At 35.4% G+C, this 15,552-nt stretch overlaps 1 protein-coding gene across 1 annotated transcript; it reads left to right on the forward strand.

Moving 5' to 3' along the window:
- Positions 1 to 263: 263 nt before the first annotated feature.
- On the forward strand, positions 264 to 2,594 carry LOC6037003 (prolactin regulatory element-binding protein). The gene is made up of 3 exons (XM_001846915.2): positions 264 to 603; positions 1,047 to 2,157; positions 2,227 to 2,594. The coding sequence occupies exons 1-3, from the start codon at positions 463 to 465 to the stop codon at positions 2,310 to 2,312; spliced, it is 1,338 nt and encodes a 445-aa protein (XP_001846967.2). The 5' UTR covers positions 264 to 462; the 3' UTR covers positions 2,313 to 2,594.
- Positions 2,595 to 15,552: the final 12,958 nt, after the last annotated feature.

Raw genomic sequence — 15,552 nt, forward strand, 5'->3', positions numbered from 1 at the left:
ATCCTGCAAGTTTCAATTATGATCGGAAATGGTCCGGTTCAAAATCGTAATTTTTTGTCGATTTGGCGTTGAAACCAAGGTTGAAACCGTCATAGGTTGTATTAAATATTATTTTAGTTAAATTTTTAACATGCATCACTGCACGTTACGCACCGTTACAGAATACCGGCGCGCGCGCGATAAAACAACTGCGTTACGTTTTCCCCCATTTGACGTTTCTCCCTCTCTGTTTCGCTCCGTTACCACAGCAAAAATCAGCAGACCCCAACACTGACAGAAAGTACGTGGAAGTTGTCAGGCAGCAGGCGAAAGTAGTGTCCAAGGCAAATGTTTTCACTGTCCACGGACGAACGGAACTTGATTGTTGTAGCAGATTCCGTTTAGTTGGTGACAGGACTCGCGAATCGGGACTCGGTGATTTTGAAGGACACAGTCGGGAAAGGAGTGAAGCGCTGGAGTGCGATGGCCCCGACAAGGAAACCCAACGATGGGCTGCTGGCGAGGGTTAATTTTCCGCTGTACGCGATCGAGATGCTGACCAGTCGACACGTCCTTGTAGCGGGTGGTGGCGGAGCCTCCAAGACCGGAGTGGCCAATGGATTTGTAAGTAGATTCTTGGTGGAAATAGTTACTTTGGTATACGGTCTGCTGTATAATTTGTGATTTTGATGTAATTTTACAATGAAAACTATGGAGCTGTCTGGCGTAGAATCCAATTAGCAAAATAATCGATAAGTTTGAATTAGAAATAAGAAAACTTAATTATTTTTAAACAAAACGTATCACTAAAACTTCTAAAAATGTTTTGGTTGCATACATATTTTAAAAATAAGGCCTTATTTTTTTAAAGAGGCGTGAAAATAAATATATTTATAGCGGTCTCCAAACAAAAAAACGAAAACCAGAATAATTGAATTATTCATGGAATGACTGTTCACATTTTTAACAAATCTTTAGTAGTTAAAAGTCTTATGTTTAATCAAACTTATTTAAAACTTTCTTTCTTATTTAAAACTATTTTTCAACACAACAATTTTCTATTGCAGGAAATTTACGAAGTCCACCACAACGGCGAAAAGTACGTCGCGGACGAGGTCATCCGGCACGAAACCGGACCGACGGTGGTGATGAACTTGGCGGTCAAAAACGACGAAAAGCGCACGCTGCTGATGGCCGGCCAGGAGAGTCACTGCCAGATGTACCTGGTGAATCCGATCATCACATCAACCGACGGCGAAGTCATCGGAGGGGGCAAGTCGGAGGGTTCCGTGGACGGAATGCGAAAGCGCAAAAATGTGTCCTACCAGCAGTCGAACGGACAGGCCGCCGGTGGCCAGACTCCGGAGCAGACCAAGGGACAGGGAAAGGACAAGCAGCAGCAGCAGTCGGCGCCGGTTCGGAAGCAAATTCGATTCGAGATTAAAACGGGCGATTCGATTCAGACGGATTTTACCGAGCTGGAACCGCTGCAGCGAGTTGTGCGAATTAGCCCTGACGGGAGGATTATGGCCACGGGAGGAATGGACGGCCACTTGCGGTTGTGGAACTTTCCCAAAATGACGCTCCGGGCGGACATTTCCGCCCACACCAAGGAGATTGACGATTTGGACTTTAGTCCGGACAGCAAGAACGTGGTTTCGATCGCCAAGGATGGCCTCGGTGTGATATGGTCCATCAATCCGGAAAAGGAGTCTCGCAAGCTTACTTGGAACCCGCCAGAGGGCACGCGATACTTGTTGAAGCGCTGTCGGTACGGCGTTATCGAAGGACAAAAGGACAAGCATCGGCTGTTCACGCTGGCAAATCCGTTCGCAAAATCCGGCAAAGCCAAGGGTCTTCTGCAGCAGTGGGACCCCGAGAGTGGACGCCTGTCCAGGGTGGTGGAAATTGACGAGTCGCTAGCCGCGCTGGCCGTCCGTGACGATGGGCGCTTCGTCGCCGTCGGAACCATGTTCAGCGGGTCCGTTTCGATCTACATTGCATTTAGCTTGCAGCGGGTGTTGCATGTTCCGCACGCGCATGCCATGTTCGTGACCGGGCTGCAGTTTCTGCCGGTGACCAACTTTGACGGACCGGCCGTCACCGGAGACACCGAAGCAGCCGTCCTGTCCATCTCCGTCGACAATCGAGTGTGCGTACACAGCTTGCAGTACAGACGTAAGTCGACCACCCTAAACGAATCGAACCCCAAATGTTGTAAAAATCAATTTTATTCTCTCATTCCAGACTCGCTGCCGGCCTGGGTGGCAATATTCGCAATCGTGCTGATACTGTTCATTACCTTTTGCTTCTGCTCGTACATTGGCCTGTGAAAACGCGAGTGGCGATCCGGAAAAGATGTGTACTACTTGTGTTATCTAAATGTTGTTTTTTTTTTTGTACAGAGAATACAACTTATGATGCGTAAAAACTTGGTGAATGTATGCCGATAGGAAAACACGAAACAAAACAATATGCCTATATTATTACCTTTTTGTCTTAAGTTTAAACTACGTGACCCATACACATAGCGAAATAGCTTTTTAAGGTGCAAGATGTGTTAATTTATTCGCCTTAGTTTGTTATATTCTAATAAATTGTAGAACGATTAAGTAAACTGTCTTTTTGTTCCTTCCGCCTTCCTTTTTAATCCTTTAGAAAAATCCTGAGTCAAAATCTGTAAATTAAAGTCGAAATTTGTGCCCTTCGTTCCAATGTTTTTCTTTTCGAAACATCGAAGAATTTATTTAAAACACATGGAACTCGACAACTTCGCTTATTAGTCTATCCAAAATCCGTTTCAAATAACGTTTTGAAATATTATTTTGAACCAAACTGCATCAATAACTCAAAAGTGATGAAAATGCATATGGGACATTTATGCGACCAGGGGAGACGTCAATTTTGGATTTTTTTTTAACTATTCGCAAATCATATTTTCAGAAATGGTCACTGAAGGGTACTATTTAAAAAAAATCGACAAAATGATTTTTTTTTGTTAAAATAAACCTATTATTGCACTTTATTAATTTGTCTTTTTGTCACTTTATTGTCACCCCTCCTCCCCCCCGCTCCACTCTTCCAAAATCGGCGACAAAAAGACTATTTATTGAAAAAAATAAATAAACGCATGCGACTTTAATCAAATTAAAATGCATTCCCCTGCGTTTACAATCAATTTCAGCATGATTGGGTTTATCAAAAATCTTTTCAATTTTTGAAAATTTTCGATGAACAGTACCGCAAAAAGTTTTGTATCGCTAAAATTTTTGTTTTCGCCAAATCTTATTTTTTTAAAACATATTTCATTAAAATGTTGAGACTATGGCTTGTTATTGCAATATTTATATTTTTTTTTGGTAAGATTTATATTAACAAAAAACAAAACTCGGCTGCAAAATTAGTGCCTCTCTATGATTCAAAAGTATTTAATTTTTTCACAAAAAAAATTAAAAATAAAAATAAATACCGATTTTAAGAAAAAAAAAAGATTGTGAATAAAAAACAAATAAAAAAGTTAATTTTATACTCGGCAATTTTTTTAACCTTTATTTTAACTTTCTGGATAGTCCTCATCAGTACATACAAATTTGCCGAAGAAACCAAATCGATCAGAAAATTCCTTCAAAAGATATAGATTTTTGAATATTTATGTAGGTAGGTACCATTTTTGAACCAATGACTCAAAATGGCCCCCAAAATGTTTGAACCAAATAAAAAATACCGTCTTCTGGGGCGAATCGGGACTACTAGGTTTCAGAGTACGCTTGTAAATTGGAAATTGATGCACTGTTTTTGTTAATCTGTGTCTATTCTATCCTAAACCCATTAAGAATATTCAAATTTTGTACAGCAACAAGGCTAAAATCGCTGTCCCAATTCGCCCCATGTGTCGGGCCCAGATGATGGTACACGAAAAATAATGCAAAAAATAGCCGATTTCGAAAATTTCCAATAAATTTCTATTTGGGACTTTGAAAATCGGGCAATTAGATACAGTCTCACCACAGAGTAAGACAGAGTTCGCACTGCCTCTTGATTTTTGTTCAACTTAGTGGTACATCGCACGCCTGCTAGCAAACCTTATGGAGCCAAAAAATAAAATGATAAATGGACTGGTCACTCTGGGTTACTCTGTGGGATCACAAAGAAAATCGATATCGATTTTTTTCTAAGTGTCACCTGATTAGCCTGTATTTTTTAAATGACGATATCTCGGAAACTATTGGTCCGATTTTCAATGTTAAAAAATAAACTCTTGCAAAATTATCTTATCTTTTCAACAACATTAATTGTATATTTGGACAAAACTATAGAATTAAGAAAATAACCTATTTGTAGTCATTTTCAAAGGAAAGCTTGATTATTAAAATAAAAAGAAAGAATTATTCCTATTGAAAAGATCAGAAAATTTCACAAAAGTTTCAATTTTCAACATTGAAAATCGGACTTATAGTTCCTGAGATATGGTCAGATGAAAATCACAGGCTTATTTGGTGACACTGAGAAAAAAATGTTTTTTTTTATAAATTTTAGTGAAAACGCCTTAAGAAACTGTAATTCAGGGGTGCTCAAAGTTTTTGGAAGCCGGGCCAAATTTGAAGCTCAAATTAGTTTGCGGGCCAAATTTTCAAAATATGTTATTTGAAAAAAATATATTAGGTTATTTTAATTTAAAAGACTAGAAAACACATCTACCAGTTGAAGTTTTTTGATTTTTTTTCTTATATTTTTTGAACATTTTCGTCAATGAAATGTAAAAGAAAACACAAAATGGCATTTTTCAATCGGAATTGTTGATTTTATTATTTTATGTATATAAAAAAAATGTTTTTAGCTGAATTCAATTTCAATTAAAAATATTTCAATAAAATCTTAAAGTTTTGTTTAATATTTCGAATACGGTGGCAATCTGATCAATTTATGTAACTGCGTAATTTTTTTTAATTAGGCTGGTAAATATTTTCTTTTTTTTTTGTTTTCACCTCACGTTTGAAATCGGGCCGAAAAATCAGGGGGGAGAAAGAATTTTCAAATAGCTTCCAAATTTACATGACCATTTATGTGCAATCAGCTGAAGTCGATTTAAAATGCATTGCCCTGCATTTGAAATCATTTTTTAGCATGTTTGTGTTTATTCAAAAATCTATTGATTTTTTTGAAAATTGTCAAAACCGCAAAAAACTTTTGTTTTCGTCAAATCTTACACTTTTTGAAAAATAATGATTGCAAATCAACTGAACTAGTGTAAAATGCATTTTCAAACACCTTTTTCATTGAAAGAATGAAACTTTGGCTTGTTATTTCATTTTGAACATTTTTTTTATTTTTTTGGTGTTCAATCAAATTTGTTATCAAACTGTCATGGGTTCAAATCTTGAGGGAAGGTTTCTAAGTATCTTTGAGAGTCAGTTCATAAAAGGGTCATTATTCCTTTCGAATTAATATACAATACTTATATTTTTTCACAATTATTTCAGATTTCTAAATATTAAAAATAATGTCCCTTGTTAAACTTTTGATGATATTTACTAGTTTCACTCACATTGAAACGGGTGAAATTGTTAAAAATATTAAATTTTTTTAACAATATATTTGTGTCCTATAATGGGGATCAAAACATAAATAAAACAATAGTTTTTCATTAAAAAAATAATAAAATCAGTTCGCAAGTGGTCATCGGGCCATTTTACATTCGATCGTTCAAAATGGGTCCGCGGGCCACAAAAAATCACCTCGCGGGCCGCGTTTAGCCCGCGGGCCATCTTTTGGTCACCCCTGGTAATTGAACGTCTAATTACTGATATGACAACATTAATGGCAAGATGAAAGTACATGCTTCCTCTAATTTGAAGTCTTGTATTATTTTATACAAAGAATGTTTGTTTTGCTTTCTAATTTTTTGTATTAAGGTTTGTTCGTTCAAAATGCATTAAACTTAAATCTATAAGAAAATGAAATGATTTCAGTGAACTATTTTGCATGAAAATTGTTAAACAATTATTGTTTTTATTATCTCTTTAGAATATACTCTCCTGTCTCAATTCTCTTTCTAAACTGATGTACCTACCGACGTCCGACGATTCGGCGTCGCCGTAAGCCAGATCAGAGAGAAAATCGCACAACACCAAACAATACAGAAGAAAGGGCTTGCTCGGCTTGCTACGAAAAGAGAGCCAGGGAGAGAATCCTCCCTCCCCATAATTTCCCCCACCGACGATCGCGATCGCAACTCCAGCCAGAGAGTTATCTACGTGCGCATGTATTGCGTGTACGTACACGAAAAAGATTGAGGTTAAATTTTGTACCGTCCAGCAAAACAAATGGTGTGCTAGTGTGCGTGAGATCGGCCTTAGATAACTCTAGAGCAAAGCAACCTTTGTGTTTGTTGTCGCCGTGTGTGTGTGTCAAACTGTTGCGTTTTTCTTTCCCGGGATCGACCTGCGACGATCAGTTTGACTCCAGAGCCGGTGACATTCGGTTGTGAATTTTAGTTCTTTCCTGCGCTGTTCTTTGGTGCTTTGGCCGTGTTGAACGCGCGATCCAGCAAGCAAGCAAAAGCAGTGTGTGCGAGTGCAATTAGCCAGTTTTCAAAGCATCTGTTCCAAGTGAAGTGTCGTTGTTTTTTGCAGTACAAAGCAAAAGTGTTGTGCAGTCGCCCGTTGACGAGTTTTGTTTTTACGGTGTGCTGTTTAATTATTCATTTTTTACTTCGTTTTAACAAAACACATTTTCGCTGTTAATTCGCTGCTGCCGCAGGAAGTTTAGCCCACGATCGAGCGAGTAAGTTGAGGCCACTTTTTGCGTTTTATTTTTTCGACCATCAGAACAATGGGGAATGGGAAGCGCAGAGTCCATGTTGGATCTGACTGTGTGACTAATTTTTATTGCATTTTTTTTAAATTTTTTACGTAAAGGTGGTGTTTATCATGTTAAATGGAATTAAATCAAGAATTTTTAGAGAAAGTCATTGTATTTTATGAATTTGGGCATATCTCTGCTTATATTGAACCAAAACTGTTACTATTTTAAACATTTTTTTTCAGTAATGCAGTAAGAAAGAGCTTTGAAATGATTTTTTTTTTGCACTGTGTAATATCAATTATATTACAACAATGATTTGGTGTAATTTAAAAGAATAATTCTATCTGATAAGATTGATCGGAAACATGTTATTGGTGGTCAAGTATTAGTCAAATATGTAATTTAGAGAACCTCAATACATATTCATGAGAAATTTGTTGGATATCAACATGAATTCATCGATTTACAGCTACTTTTTTGAAGAAATTTCCTACAAAATTGAAAAAATAATCTTCATAAAAAAATGCTCGCCCGAGCAGACGGAAATAACCTGGAATAACATTTTTTGATATTTGAAAATACTAGACCAATAACATTTTATGTTATTTATAACACGTTTTTTTATTGACCGTTATGATTTTTTTTTATATTGGATTGTTATTGTAATAACAAACTAATAACATTTTTAGTTATTCTTCGAACAAATCTTTGTTATTATTTTTTGATATTTTAACAACTAATCCGATCATCCTAATAACAGTTTGAGGTTTTTTTTAAATATAATATTATTTTTTTTCAAAATCTTTTTCAAGAATATTCCATAACATTTTCAGTTATTTTAACAGTATTTGTTATTGAAATGGCATGAATTTTGTTATTACCGTCTGCCCGGGTCTAGACCTCCGCAATTTAACCATTTTCTCAAAACAATGCTCAAAACATAACAAAAATAAACATTAGAGTTTTTTAAAGGTCCTATAAACATATGAATGACAGTAGCTTATAAGACCTTTAAAAAAATTCTAGAAATATTCCATCCAAGGCTTTATATAAAAATTATATTAGTTTATTTTGAAAAGCGTGATATTAACAATTTGATAATATGAAAACAAAATGGTTGCAACATTTACTAAAAAATAATCGCTATGGATACCTAAATCAAGTAAATAAGAATTATTCGAATTAATAAAACGAAAATATTATTGGAACCATAAAGTTATTATTTTGTTTCCATGATAAGAGTTATTCTTTTATCAAATATAATTCCAACTTCTATTAATTTTGGCTTTTTGTGTATCATGTTTTGATGACATGGTTAATCTCTATATTAAATTTATAATTAGGCCGTTCCAATTATTTTCCCTATGCCTCTGGACAAAATCGAGGGGCAAAAAATAAAAATTAATTGGCATGGTTTTGACATTTTGATGATTGTTCAAAAATGCATTTTAGAATAGTTCAGATGTTTTTACAATCATTAGCTTAAAAAAAAATGTTTCGACGAAATTTTTTTTTGCGAAAATCGAAATTTTACAAAACTTTAAAATATCTATTAAGCTGTTTCAAACATGCTTCAAATGATTATCAACGCAGGAAACTAAATTTTAAATGGTTTTAAGTTGATTGCTCGTCTAATTGAAATAATATTGGAAGTTTTTTTTATATTTTTTTCCCCGATTTTTCGTGAAATCTGGGATAGGATTATCTTCGAAAGTTTACTAAATTAAATCATATTGTCATTTCCTGCAACAACAATTTCACTACCAATTTATTTTAAAAGTAGGATTAAAAAGGAAATTTAAGTTCAAACTTGGATTATTCAAGACTAAATGAATTTTGCTTCATAACATTTTTTTTGAAGATCATATTAGTAGTTTATGCAAAAAGTAGCAAAGAGAAGATTTTTTTCAGCACGACTCGTTCTACATTTATATAGATAGGTTTACCGAGTTAAATAAATACGTCGAGTGCTGAAAATATCAAGTTTTGCAAAGAGTTCAAAACAACATTTTTTGCAATGCCAAAAAACACCCTTCGGATGGAATTGTAAGTCAAATGTCCATGTATTTAGTCAATAATCTGTTTAAATAAAAAAAAAATGTTGAAAAGTATTTCTGTTCAATACAAGTGCTAAAAAGTTCAACCTTTCAGCATCCATTTCAGTGCTGAAATGTAGAACTTTCAGCCTTGTTTGAAAAGCGTTTCTATTCGATTCTATTGATTTTGGTCGAGAAAAGGAGTCTCATTCGCCATTCGAGAATGACAGGAAAGGCTTCATCCATAAAGTACGTCACGCTAAAATCAGCCAAAATTTACCCCCACTCCCCCCCTTTGTCACGCTTTTCCTATACTTATAACACGCAATGTCACACTTGGTCCGACTCCCCCTCCCATTTTAGAGCGTGACATACTACTTTATGGGTGACGCCAAAAGAGATTAAAAAAAGAAGAATGGGAAGAATATTTCTATTAGACTTTTAAATTCTTCAAAATGTCAAAGAAAATTCTAGTTGTAATTGTAATTGTAATTTATTTGGTAACGATATCCCGTTAGTTTACACTTTGTATCAGGGCAAGGAAGGGTTATTTTAATAATTTTGGCTAGAAAAGACTGTAAAAACTTGTTTTGTTTTGGATGAAACATTGTTTTATATTTTGATTTTAAATACGGAATAAAATTCAAAGTAGATAGCATTGAAGCGAATCAGAGAATACTTTTGTGCTTTATAAATCGAATATGTTAAAACAACAAATAAATGAGCGTGCGATTGTCTATAGAATTTATAGATTTATTTGTTGTAAATATAATTTTTTTATGTTTTTTTATAAACATTAAACAGGATCATACATGTTTTGTAATGTCTATTATAAATAAGTTTAAAATATTTCACTCAAAATTGTTGCTTTAGTTCCATTTAATCCCATCTGCATAGGTAATAGGATGTAACAAAAATGACTTTTTGGCGGGCATTCAAGGGTTTGTTCCGGTGGGCATACTGGGCCTAAATCCCAAATATGAGCTTGATTGGACGTAACAGGAGCTGGCGCTCCGCCCTTCAATTTTAAATGGGATTTAACCCGTAAAAAAAGATTTTTTCAGAAATGTCACTTTTTGAGGCATTTTGGCCACCAATGCGTTTACCAAAAACATCACTGGCTTTTAGGCCAGATCCTTGCGCATCTTTTGGTATATATAACATTGAAGTTTGGAGCTTCCTGGAGTTCAGTACAGACCTTCAAAGTTTGGCATTTTTTCGAAAAATCGGCCCCGGCAAAAAAGATATGCGTCGCACCTCGCGACGCCCGAGACGCCATTTGATTTTGCTGGGACCGATTTTTCGAAAAAATGCCAAACTTTGAAGGTCTGTACTGAACTGAAGCTCCAAACTTCAATGTATATAAAAGATGCGCAAAGCCGTAAAAATGCCTCAAAAAGTGACATTTTTGAAAAAATCTTTTTTTACGGGTTGAATCCCATTTAAAATTGAAGGGCGGAGCGCCAGCTCCTGTTACGTCCAATAAAGCTCATATTTGGGATTTGGGCTCAGTATGCCCACCGGAACAAACCCTTGAATGCCCGCCAAAAAGTCATTTTTGTTACACTCTAATAGGTAACCTGTAGCAAAAAACAAACATTTCAGAAAAAAAAATTTGCTGTCATGTTGAAAATTTATAATTTAGTCCTCGTGAAAATTGCAATATTTTTGCTTGAAAAATCACCAACCCTACTCATAACTTCGATTGAGTTGTAAGAGATATTTTTTGTTACTTGCTTGGTAGGTCTTTCGATAACCTACCCAAATTGATTTTTTTTCATGGCGTTTTTAAAGGTTTTTTGGAATTGATCAGTTCAATCTGAAATATAATTTAATGGAATCGTAAATTAATCAAAATATTTTCATTATTGCTTTAAAACTCGATTAACTTGAACAGAGCATTGGATAACAGTATTATTGAATTATGCATTATCAAACCACCCTAAGAAGTCTTGCTAAATAAATCCGTTTTACCGGTTTTGCAAACTGCATCCAAACACTGACTGGAGAAAGACACCACTTCCTTTCCTCGCTCTCGCCCTGAACCCAAGCAAGTCCAAATCCAGAGTAAACGTTAAACACTTTCAATCACTCATCCGGCCTCTGGCTGGCTTGCTCAGCGTTGCTCCACGCTGTCAAGCCTCGCGCGGATGGCGTCGCGGCGCGCTAGCAACTCGTTGTGGTCTTGCCCATATAAAGCCAAGAGTCAACAAACTGCCATTTCTTCCTGTTGTTTGCAGCCCGGAGAGTGACTGCACTTCGAACAAGCGAGTACTTTTTTTTCAATGGGGATTTAGTGGATACCTTCATTTTCCCAATAGGAGAGATTGCTGCAGTGAGTCATATTTGGACCACTTTTCCTTTCGTGGAGCAACTCCAACTGCAACCCACGACCAACCCGTGAGTCTCGCAAAAGCGCGCGACAATGAAGACTCAAACCTATAGCGCAGCGTGGTTGATGCAGTGCAGCTGGTTTGACTAGTTCTGCGTCGTCGTAATGGGTGTCTTCAGACCTTATTCGCGAGAGTCGTCGCGCACGTCTTTCAATTGCTGCAGTATCTTGATCTACCTCTTGGTCAATTTCGCTCTCGTTTAACGTCTTTGTTGCAAGCAGCAAAATTGTAATTGATATTTCTCTGTTTCCTTGTTGTATCTTCCTACTTTCAGACAAAAGAGCCCAACTCTACAAGCTGAAGAAGTGAGCCGTGCGTGGGCATTGAGCAGAACGTTGTCCAGACATTAACCACGATGGCCGACTCTGTTAAGGAAGTTCAGTCCAACGAAGGTAAGTCAATATTTTACTATCCGCAGACTAAGATGGTCACAGCCCATGGTAATTATGATGAGTCGCCACTCGACAAAGAGCGATGATGTACTCTGCGAGGCGACAATTAGTCGGTTCAACTTGAAGAAACGAGCTGTGCTGTCACAGTGCAAATATGGAAACTGGATTTGCTATAGCAATTAAGTCGAGAGAGATGGATTACTTTCTAACGCGGTGGAACGAAGTGTCAACCGAAAACGGAACCAGGGAACTTTCTCGTTTTGATGGATAATTGGCGCCTTTTTTGAAATCCTACGCAGATCACTCGACTGTCGTGGGGGAATACATTATTTGTGTGAGCGATTTTGAAGCATGTTGGAGGAATTTGCACAACCTTTCACAAAAAAAGAACGTCCGCATCAACTTTACTTTTTTCCCCCGCTGTCATCGATGGCGTGTGATTCGGTATTCCACTCAGGAACAAAGTTTGCCTGTAAATCCCAATAAATTTCCATTTGGAGGGATCACCATCATCTTGGTCGGGGCACGCGTCACGTGCAGGGTGGATAATGGTAGTAGACTGTTTGCTAAAATGTTAAATTACAAATTTTCAGTTAGGCCGTTGCAAATATTTTTCAAACTTTATGTCGCCCCCCCTCCTCCCTCTCCCTTTAAAATTGGTCTGAAAAATCAGGGGGCAAAAATTTTTTTTTTCCAAAAAACTTAAAAATTTCCATGAAAATAGAAGTTTAATCAACTGAAAACAATCTAAAATGCATTTTTCTGCATTAATAATCATATTTATCATGTTTGGGCTTGTTTAAAAATGTTTTGAATTTTTATGAAATTCCAATGTACAGCACCGCAAAAATTTTATTTTTCGCTGAAAATAAAATATTCGTGAATACTTAGATATTTTGGAACTGGACAGGTGTATAATACATTTTAAAACACTTTTTCATTAAAATGTTGAAACCATGGTTTGTAGTTTAATTTTTATACTTTATACGCACGAAAGATCAGTAAAAGTAATCTAAAATCCCAAAAAATCAACATATTGATTTTTCGGCGGAACATCTTTTTCACTTCTACACGCCAGTGTAACGTCATACGTCGAAATATGACCTGTAATTTTTTTGTAGATAGGCAATGTGTGTAAACAAAGCGAAATATATAATTTAAAGGGGTGCTGACAGGGAAGTATACAAAAAATCATCAACAGATTGATTTTCTTGGAGAAGTTTGGGAGCGATTTTCTTTTGTGTGATTTGCCTCCTCTCTCTTTCGCGGGCGAAGAAATCGTCCCTTGTGTGCTATCTTGTGACACGTCTGCTGAAAAAAGAAAGGACTTGTCACAAGATAGCACACAAGCGACGAAATCTCGCAAGCGATAATGATTTGAATTAATATTTCAGAATTATTAATCCAAGATGGCGGCCAACATAGCGACGATGCAATATTTAAAAAATCATTTTGTTAAATATTAAATACACAGAAAAAAAGTTCATGGTAATATTACATCTGGAAAGAGGTACATCTTTTATGTCAGGAAAAATGTGTAATTTTACCTCTGAAAATGTGTAATTTTACCACTATTCTGGTGTAATGTCGCATTTTCAGTCTAAATTGAGGTAAAATTACATCATAAAAGAGGTAATATTCAACCTTCTAAAATTACACCTTCTAAATTTACACTATTTTGCTGTGTAGGCAATCACCTATTCAAAGGCAAAAAATAAATTCGCTCGAACTCGAATTTGATGATAAAAGCACAAATATGCAATTTGTTTTGTTCTTGATTCGAATATTCCATGTCCCATTCAAAACTTTGAATATTTGAGGCTCCAGATACTAGAGTCGGGACTGTAAATAAAAACAATTTTTTTTATTTAAATTGCATGATCTCCCCCGTCAAAAAGATTTCGAAAAATACGGGGGAAACTAAATTTTATTTTAATTTCATTGAAAAAGGTACAAAATTTTATGTTACAAACATGACCAGAATGACAAAGAATATTGCTAATAAACATACTTATAGAAAAATCTGTAAAATCTAAACTAGAAAACGATTGATTTTTTTATTAAAGTTGCATGGTTTTATAAATGTTCACCTGTTGGCACTTTTGAGAAGGCTCAAAATCGGTAATCTTGAACTTTTTGATGATTTATTATTTTGGGACACATGAAAATCCTGAAATAAACATTATAAAATCTTTTAAAAATAGTTCACAATCGATTGAAAAAAGCTGTTTGGGAAAAATAATATTATTTTCCCCTTTATTTAGTAGCTAAATGCAAAATAATGTAACTTAAATTTCAGTTTCATTTGCACTTTTTTAAATGAACCTCTCGCAAAGAATTTTTTCAATCAATTAATAATTTTCAGAGATTTTAGGAATAAATATAAAATTTATTAGGATACATTTTAGGGTGGAGCAAAAATATTTTCTTTCTAATTACCATAAACCGGGGTGACTTTGAAAGCCGGGGCTTTGATCTTTTTGAGATTTTTCGCAAAATGAAGGGTACAAATTAAATACGTACGGAATGGTATGGAATAATTCTGATTGTGATAGAGAAGTGTTCAAAGTACCTGTAGAAAAAGTTTTCATAATATTTTGAAAAGTTTAAAAAGTTATTCAATAACTATAACTTAGAAAATGTTGATGAATAATATTATTTTAATATTCTCAAGTATCATGATTTTCTTCATGAATGATTTTGAATCGGAAAACGGAATGTGGATTTGAAACATAATTCCAAACAAAATCTTCAAATTTCTAAACACTTTCACCGTAACAAATTTTATATAAAATGTGAAAACTTGTTTCAATCCAGTTAAAAAAGCAATATGAATTGATAATTGTATAAAGGAAACTATTTTCAACCAATTTTAGGCAACATTCTGACTTTTTAACAATTTTATTTGAAATTTATGTGTAATTTGTTAAAAAGCTTATAAACTTAGTCAACTAAATATACACATTGATTTTTTTCTTAAAAAGTATTCCAGCGGCCTCAGTGATGGTACATTTGACGTCAAATAATTTGAACTCCTTAAATCTGATTTTTACAAGAAAAGTTATGACTATCAAAGTCACCCCAGAATTCAAAATAAGAATTTTCAACGCAACATTTTTTTATACACCAAAAACTTTTATTCAAAAATAGTGCATGAATCTTGAGTGGACTGCCCCAGTACATGTTTTAAAAATAATAATCTTGATACAAACCTTACCAGTTGGAAAATATTTCAAAAATAAATTGAAAATGTATCAATGTCGTCCCGGTTAACGGTACCAAACAAACATGCTGCGTATCATAACAAACTCTGATTATTTATTTTATATATTAACATCACTCCATAAAAAATGAAATTTCTCATTGATTCATTTTACAACCACCCTCAACACACACTCCCTCGAGAGTGAACAAAAAGCTTTTTTTCACTTCATTGATAAACGATTGTTGTGTGAAACAGGAAAAGTTTCCCTAGAACAAAATTCGAACCCAAGCTCACCGTTATCGCATGTTGATGTGGTTGAAAATGTCATGGTCTTCGAACCTCGCCAGAGAAAATTATTGTTTCCAAACAGCAATTAATAAAACCAACTTCGGGTGACGTACGACCACCTCTCCCTCCTCCTTCCTTCCTGGCGGGGGTGCGCCAACGATAATCCAGTGTGAAAGTGGCTCATAATAAGATTTTATCAAATCAATTAAAATCTCTAAACCGAACATAACCTTATCTGACTTGCCCTCTTATTCTGTGTTGTCGTCGGTGTCGTCGTCCTTGTAGACCGTTTATTTGCAAATGCCATCACCTAACAGCAGAGTCGATGTCCCCGGCAGGATCGGAGAGTTTATTCCGACGGTGGTGGCTTTATCATCATCCATTTATAGTCCTTCTCTCTCCGAGTCCTACAGCGCTCTGAAGGAAGCCAAGCCGATGAAGTGATAATGAAAGAA

Source organism: Culex quinquefasciatus, chromosome 2 (genome assembly GCF_015732765.1).
Source record: "Culex quinquefasciatus strain JHB chromosome 2, VPISU_Cqui_1.0_pri_paternal, whole genome shotgun sequence".
NCBI lineage: Eukaryota > Metazoa > Arthropoda > Insecta > Diptera > Culicidae > Culex > Culex quinquefasciatus.